The sequence below is a fragment of the Cebus imitator genome, unplaced genomic scaffold, assembly GCF_001604975.1.
Source record: "Cebus imitator isolate Cc_AM_T3 unplaced genomic scaffold, Cebus_imitator-1.0 Scaffold15, whole genome shotgun sequence".
Lineage (NCBI taxonomy): Eukaryota > Metazoa > Chordata > Mammalia > Primates > Cebidae > Cebus > Cebus imitator.
The window spans coordinates 7,297,316-7,305,819 of NW_016107330.1; the positions used below are offsets into that span (position 1 = coordinate 7,297,316).

General features: G+C 45.1%; 1 protein-coding gene across 1 annotated transcript in view; it reads right to left on the reverse strand.

The window, feature by feature from the left end:
* Window positions 1-8,036, reverse strand: part of SDHB (succinate dehydrogenase complex iron sulfur subunit B) — a 35,203-nt gene extending 27,167 nt beyond the window's left edge. Inside the window, exon 1 of the mRNA XM_017505550.2 lies at window positions 7,804-8,036. Coding sequence (XP_017361039.1) covers window positions 7,804-7,875 — 72 coding nt within the window. The 5' untranslated portion in view covers window positions 7,876-8,036. The remainder of the gene's footprint in view (window positions 1-7,803) is intronic.
* Between the last annotated feature and the right edge of the window lie 468 nt (window positions 8,037-8,504).

The following is an 8,504-nucleotide window of genomic DNA, read 5'->3' on the forward strand; positions in this document are numbered from 1 at the left end:
AAAAAAAAAAAAAAAAAAAAATTCAGACTATAATCCAGGCCTGTTAATTTTAAAAATAAACTGATATAGAAAAGTAAAAACTCTAAAAGTGGTGTTTATTACTGAGGCAGGAGAATAGGATTTGGAGACAGGGAGCCTTTACTACAGCCTCTGATTGGTCTCAGACAAAGTCTTCATTTGCATAGGGTGTAACCAATAGGAAACCCCTACAAGGTACTTAAAACCCAGATTTTACAGGGGGGCTCTTGAGCTACTTGCTCCAGGACACTCCCACTCTGTGGAGTGTACTTTTATTTCAATAAATCTATGCTTTCGTCTTCCATGGCTTTGTGTGCTTTGTCCAATTCTTTGCTCAACATGCCAAAAACCTGGAGGATTTGTAGTCAAGACCCTCGACCAGTAACGTTACTTGTTGGTAAAGTGTCCCGTACTAACTGAAGCTGAAAACATAAACATCAGCTATCAGTAGAAAAGAAGAAAATGCATAAAGAAAATGAAAGTTAAGATGAAAGCTGTGTTTTTAGGCAGGTACGTAGTACCTCAAAAAAAAAAAAAAAAGAAAACTGTTTTACCTTATCACCAAGCTGACTAAATTCATCAACAAAAGGAAAGCCATTTCTACAAATGTTTTTCACCAGGAACCCCATTTTGTAAACCGACATGAACATTTGACTAATGCCACCTTGCGGTATTTGGGAGGAAGTGAGAAGAGGAAAGATTCCTGAAGTTACCAGCTCCAGTGGACTTTGTTTGCTTAATGCCCCATTTTTTGGGTCTTTTTTTTCTGTTAGACTTAATAAGGTATAATTCATTACACTAAAGTTCACTAATTTTAAGGGTATAACATGATGAGTTTTCACAAAGCAATGTAATCCCAGCACAATTACGTTACAACATTTCCATCCAAAAAGGTCTCTTGTGCCCTTTGCCATCAGACCCCTTTCCCTACCCTTAGCAACTCATCAACTTTCTATCATCATCAATCTGCCTTTTACAGAATTCATGTAAGTGGCATCATACAATATGAAGTTTTGTGTCTAGCTTCTTTCACACAACATAATGCTTCTGAGATTCATACAAGTTACTGCATATATCCACAGTTAGCTGCCTTTAAAAAAATTAACCATTTTGTTTTTAATAATTATAAATTCATATGCATTTGTAGAAAATAATACTGAGGCCAGGTGCAGTGGCTCACGCCTGTAATCCCAGCACTTTAGGAAGCCAGGGCAGGCAGATTACTTGAAGTCAGGAGTTCAAGGCCAGTCTGGCCAACACGGTGAAATCCAGTCTCTACTAAAGATACAAAAATTAGCTGGGCGTGGTGGCATATGTCTGTAGTCCTAGCTACTTGGGAGGCTGGGGCTGGAGAATCGCTTGAACCTGGGAGGTGGAGGTTGCAGTGAGCTGAGATTACGCCCCTGCACTATAACCTGGGCGACAGAGTGAGACCCTGTCTCAAACAAAACAAAAAAAAATAATACGGAGACTCCACATACTCTTATCACTTGTAATCCCAGCACTTTGGGAAGCCAAGGTAGGGGGGATCACTTGAGGTCAGGAATTCAAGACCAGCCTGGCCAACATGGTGAAACTATGTTGGTGAAACTGTGAAACTACTAAAAATACAAAAAAATTAACTGGATGTGGTGGCGGGCACCTGTAATCCCAGCTACTTGGGAGGCTGAGGCAGGAGAATCACTTGAACCTGGGAGGTAGAGGTTGCAGTGAATTAAAATTGTTCACCGTACACCAGTCTGGGCAATGAAGTGAGATTCCATCACACACACACAAAAAGAGACAGGGCTTTGCTCTGTCACTGATCGTGCAGTGGCATGATCAGCTCACTGCAGCCTCAATCTTCTGCACTCAAGCGATCCTCCCATTTCGGCTTCCTCAGTAGCTGGGACTACACGCATGCCGTTAGTTTTTTGATTTTTATTATATTTTTGTAGAGCTGGGGGGTGGGTCTCACCATGTTGCCCAGGCTAGTCTTGAACTCCTGGTCCCAAGTGATCCTCTGCCTGGGCCTTCCAAAGAATTGGGATATAGGTATGAACCACCATTCCAGGACCCACATACTCTTTACCCCGTCTCCCCAACAGGAACATCTTGCAAACTGTAGCACACCAGTCACAACCAGAATACTGACAGTGCTAGTCGAGACACTGGACATTCCCATAAGCACAGGATCACCAACACCGCCCTTTTACAGCCATGTCCACTTTCTCCCACTCTCCCTCTCCTATACTCCTTAAGCCCTAGCAATCACTAATGGGTTCTCTATTTCTCAAATTTTGTCATGTCAAGAATGTTATATAAATACAATCACTTAGTATGCAGCCTTTTGGGATTGGCTTTGTTCATTCAGCCTAATTCTCCAGAGATTCATCCAAGTTGCCGTGTAGCTTTTTTCTTGTTATGGCTGAGTAGTACTTCATGATATGATATACCGCAGTTTAACCATGTAACTACTGAAGGACATCGGGGATGTTTCTAATTTTTGGTGACACAAATAAAGCTGCTATGAACATTGGTGGACAAATTTCTGTGTGAACATTAAGTCTTCATTTCTCAGGATAAATACCCAGGTGTGTAATTGTTGGGCTGCACAGTAGCTACAAGCTACTAGTTTTTTTTTTTTTTTTTTTAAGGAAATGACAAAATTGTTTTCCAGAGTGGGTGGCTACTGTGCCTGAGGCAGGTGGTAGGGAAAGTGGGACAATATGCCTTTCTTTTTTTTTTTTTGAGACAGAGTTTCACTCTTGTTGCCCAGGCTGGAGTGCAGTGGCGCAATCTCGGCTCACTGCAACCTCTGCCTCCTGCATTCAAGCAATTCTCCGGCCTGAGCCTCCCAAATAGCTGGGATTACAGGCATGTGCCACTACGCCCGGCTAATTTTGCATTTTTAGTAGAGACGCGGTTTCTCAATGTTGGTCACGCTGGTCTCAAACTCCTGACCTCAGGTGATCTGCCCACCTCGGCCTCCCAAAGTGTTGAGATTACAGGTGTAAGACACTGCACCCAGCCTTTATTTTTATAGACATATGGTCTTGCTCTATTGCCCAGGCTGGAGATCATGGCTCACTGCTGCCTTGAACTCCTGGGCTCAGGCAATTATCCTGTCTCAGCCTCCTGAGCAACTGGGACTATAGGTGCATACCATCATGCCCAGCTAATTTTTGGAGACAGGATATTGCTATGTTGCTAAACTGGTATGGAACTCCTGGGCTTAAGAAATCCTCCCAGCTCAGGCTCCCAAAGTGTTGGGATTACAGGTGTGGGCCATTGTGCCTGGCTCTAACTTGGACTTTTTTTTTTTTTTTTTTGAGAGTCTCATTCTGTTGCTCAGGCTGGAGTGTAGTGGCAGGATCTCAGACCACTGCAACCTCCAAAAAGAACTGTTCAAGCAATTTTCGTGCCTCAGCCACCAAGTAGCTAGGATTATAGCCATGTACCACCATGGCCGGCTAATTTTTATATTTTTAGTAGAGATAGGGTTTCGCCATTTGGCCAGGCTGGTCTCGAACTCTTGGCCTCAAGTGCTCCACCTGCCTCAGCATTCCAAAGTGTTGGGATTACAGGCGTTAGCCACCATGCCTGGCCCCTAACCTGGGCTTTAAACAGAATCTGGGACTCTGGAGATGTCACCTATAACCCTCACCTAGTTCTAAAGCCTGATTTAGTATTGTTAGTGGGCAACAGGCATCAGGCTCTAACAAGTTGGGTCTCAGTCCCATAAGGCCTGTGGGATGACTATGGTTACCTGCAACATTACCTTCAACATTTCTTTCTAATACTTAAATATCTGTTTCTAATACTTAAATACTTAAATGTCCACTCTACACAGATACTCGATCATGTATTATCTTTCCAAAAGAGATTAAGTTTGCATTAGAACTGATTTAAATTTTTAAAGTCTTATCATTATCATATGAATGATGTGAAATAAGAGCAATGCCAGGATGCACTACACCGAATGTCTAAGTCAATATACCCCAGGCAGGTAGATCATCTAAGGTCAGGAGTTTGAGACCAGCCTGGTCAACATGGTGAAACCCCATCTCTACTAAAAATACAAAAAAATTAGCTGGGCATGATGGCAGACACCTGTAATCTCAGCTACTCGGGAGGCCGAGGCAGAAGAATCTCTTTTTTTTTTTTTTTGAGACGGAGTTTTGCTCTTGTTACCCAGACTGGAGTGCAATGGCGCGATCTCGGCTCACCGCAGCCTCCGCCTCCTGGGTTCAGGCAATTCTCCTGCCTCAGCCTCCTGAGTAGCTGGGATTACAGGCACGTGCCACCATGCCCAGCTGATTTTTTGTATTTTTAGTAGAGACGGGGTTTCACCATGTTGACCAGGATGGTCTCGATCTCTTGACCTTGTGATCCACCCACCTCAGCCTCCCAAAGTGCTGGGATTACAGGCGTGAGCCACCGCGCCCGGCCAGAAGAATCTCTTGAACCCAGAGGTTACATGAGCTGAGATGGTGCCACTGCACTCCAGCCTGGGCAACAGGGCCAGTGAGACTCTGTCTCAAAAAAAAAAAAAAAAAAAAAAGGATTTCATATAATATTTGGTGGGGCAAAGGGGGTTTACCAGAATGAAAGAAGATTCTGAAATCAAAATCACCAGAGGTGGTCGTGGTTCTGAAAGTGATGGAGCTCTGCTCATCCTGAGGTCTGTACAAAGAGTTAATTCACAGGATTATGTCATCTGTGATCAACAAAAAATTTGCTGAATATATAAGTCTAAAAATTTGCTAGATTTCACTCACTGAGCCTTTATCATGTGTCACACACTGCCAAATGATCTCTAATCTTTATAACATCTCTATGAGAAATGTTTTATTGTTCCCAGTTAAAGGATGAGGTTAGGATCATATAGCAACACAAGTCACTTGATTCAAAAACCCAATCTTTTAGCCAGTGGTGAAAATGCAAACACAAAATGGAACAGCACAAAAAGATAATTCCATTTTGCAACAAGACCCAAGGAACAAGAGAAGTTGTGACTCTAATCATACATTGAGACTATATGATTTTTTCCCCCTTGTTACCTGTACAGCAATTTATACAACAAATCCACAATGAGAGGGCCCCTTGAAAGCACTTTTACGTTACTCTACAAGGCTAATGAAAATTCAAGGCAGAAAGTACATTCTTAGGAAATCTTGGATAGCATGAACTTCATAGTTTATAATTTAAGCAAGGCAAGCAACAAATGGACTGAGAAGGGTGAATTCTGAATGGTGCTGAAGGCTGGCTGTTGTTCCTCTAGTAAAGTGTCCTTTGGGAGCAGGCTTGGAGTTGGATGCAGTGGATAAAGATTTGGAGGCCGGAGAAGAAGGGGGGGAAATGGAGAGGAAGAAGGCAAAAAGGGCTGTATGGAGATAAGCCTGAGTAAAACAGAAGGTGCAGGCTTGCTGAAAAGTGTGACTGGTGATGCTTGAAATCCAAGCTCTATCACTTACTAGCTATGTGTTCTTTCCCAAATTATTAACCTTTCTGATTCTATTTCTTCCTTTGTAAAGGGTGGGTAATATTAATATCTGCCTCATAAGATAACTGGGGACGGTCAAGCTTCTAGCAAAGCCCAGAAAATAATTTTTGCTCTGAAAGATTGGCAATCTTACCAGTGTTTGCATTATTCTGATTTGTAGACAGGTATCCTAGCCCTGCCAGACTGAGGAACAAGATGCACAATTATTATTATCATTATTTTCAGCTGGAGTTTCACTCGTCACTCAGGCTGGAGTGCAATGGCGCAATCTTGGCTCACTGCACCCTCTGCCTCCCAGTTTCAAGCAATTCTCCTGCGTCAGCCTCCCGTGCAGCTGGGATTATAGGCGCCCGCCACCATGCCCAGCTAATTTTTGTGTATTTTTTAGTAGAGACTCGAACTCCTGACCTCAGGTGATCCACCCGCCTTGGCCTCCCAAAATGCTGGGATTACAGGCGTCAGCCACTGCACCTGGCAAGATACACCCTTTTAAGGGTGCTTCTAGCCCTAAAGGAGTTCATAGTCCAGATAAAGAAATAAGGCAACACAAATAATAGTTAATATATTACAGTTAAATACTTAAAGGCAGAATTGTGGTTCAGTGGTGCAGACTATGTGCATAAAAAGAATTCAGAACCTGAACCTGAATGTTACCCACAGGTAACACACCAAGCTCATTACTGAATTCTTTTGAGGCAGGCTTTGTGGGTATAAATAAATGCACATTCCCACAAGGAAAGGGAGGCTTCGGAGCTCCTGTTTTCTGTTGCCCTCAGGCAAGTTTCATAGGTCATGGCTGTAATTCCAGGCAAGGCCCTCCAAAGGTGGGTAGTATTAGTACCAAAGGCCTTGTGGAATTACAATGACCTATGAAACTAGCCTTTTCTACAACTCATTCTTAGAAGAGGGGCCTGTGCTTTGGAACTCTCTCTCATTGGTGGGGCTCTCACAATTTGTTTGCTCAGCAACCATAAAAGGAACGAGTAAACAAGATCATTATCAATTATCAATTTAATCCTCAGAGGATGTCAGCTTGAGGCTCTGGAAGGCTGTACGCTTCCTCTAGCTCCCCTTTTCAGAAAGGCTGATGCAGAGAGAGTAGATGCAAGTTCACACACAGCATGCTGGACAGAACTAGGATTACAACATGGGCAATACGTACTCAGGTACTTAAGATGAAAGACGTCCTCATTTAAGTGCAAGAGAAGAAGAGGAACTAAAATTTCTTGGACACCAACCATGTCCGAAGATCTACGCTAAGGAGTTTTTCCGGTACTATGTTAAAAAACTGGCTCACCTGCCAGTTCTTGGGACTGTGATATTTTGAGCAAGCAAAAAATTTTCTTTCTAGGGACCACAAGTTTTCAAAGCTCCAAAAAGGAGGTAAGAATTCTTGCTTGCCTGCCTTAAAGGGGTTGTTGAGAAGCCCAGAAGAGGAAACAGACTTCGAAAGGATTTGTAAATCCTTAGTCCCTTATGTATACAAAAGCAATTTCCCTTCCCCTTCTAAATGTTGCCACTTAGAAAGCAGATCAGAAGTGTGTCGTTTCTTGACTAGACAAGGGCTGTGGGAAAATCAATCACTGCACATTGCGCAGTAATAAACAAGAACAGCACCAAGCTCTCTCCCTGTCATTCCACGTCAACTCTGAGGTCCGTATCATGCCCTTTAGAGTCAGAAACACTGAGAGAATTCTGGTGAAACTATGGGTGACACTGCTTTAAGGAACCCAGTCTTTCCTGCACCCCCTGCCATCCACCAGAGGGATCCTTCGGGGTAGGGAGCTGGGTACATTTCTCTCCATCTCTCCCTTCCCCTGTCCCGTCCCCATCAATTCACACATCCTTATCTCACCAATCGCGGTCCTCAACCTTGCACCCTAGAGCGGTGACCTCGCTTCCCAATTCCCATCTTTCACAACGCACAGGTCTCCCTCTTTCACAGAGGCGACAGTTTGGTGGCAGAAAAAGGACTTGGAACTCCAATGTTTGGATTCGAATTCTGGTTCCAGCAGTCATTCACTTGCCATTGACCTTGAGCAATTCAAGTCCCCTCTTTGAACTTTTTCCCCCCTTAGCTGTAAAAAATTGCCCCTGCCCTAACTCACAAGCTGCTGCGAGGCGCAGGATAACTGACAGGGATGCTCCAAGCCAAATCAAAGCACTGCGTTCGTGGGAGGAGATCCTCCCTCTCCCTGAGGCCTTGCCCTGTGCTTCCTTAGCCTCTCCGCAGCCCTCTCAGCCCCAGGCAGTCTCCATGACTTTCCTGCTTTTTTCTTCTCTGAGGCTCCGGGACTTACCTGCAGGCAGGCTCCGCCAACGGTTGCGGCCGGTAACCGGCGCCTCAAGGAGAGTGCGACCACCGCCGCCATCTTGGCTCCTGACGTCAGCCCCACCCCTTAACCCCGAGGTCGCCCTCCGCCATTGTCCCGTCGAACATTGCGGCGCCCAGCCTGCACCCACTGAGGACCCGCTAGCCGCATAAGAGCCACCAAGTGGGAAGCAGCTTCCGGTTTCCCCGGTGGGCGGAGGGAAGGCGGGGCAAATCACGGCGAGCGTGCGCAATAGCGCAGTAGCGGCGCATGCCCATTTGGTTTCCCCCGCCTAAGGTGACCTTCTCAGAAGCGAGAGGAGTCTGAGAGGCAGGGCGGCTTTCAGGGGTGGGGCTAAGATTTAGATGGGGCGGAGCCATCCTGTTCGGGTCCGTGCTCCGATTTTAACCCCTTTCTTCCTGGAAAAAAAATTTTTTTTTGAGACAGGGTCTCACTTTGTTGCCCAGGCTGGAGTCTTGCCTCACTGCAGCTTCGACTTCCTAGGCTCAAGCAATGCTCCCACCTCAGTCTCCCGAGTAGCTTGGGACTACAGGCCCATAAGCCACTATGCCCGGGTATTTTTAAAAATATATATATTTGGGCCGGGCGCGGTGGCTCAAGCCTGTAATCCCAGCACTTTGGGAGGCCGAGGCGGGTGGATCACAAGGTCAAGAGATCGAGACCATCCT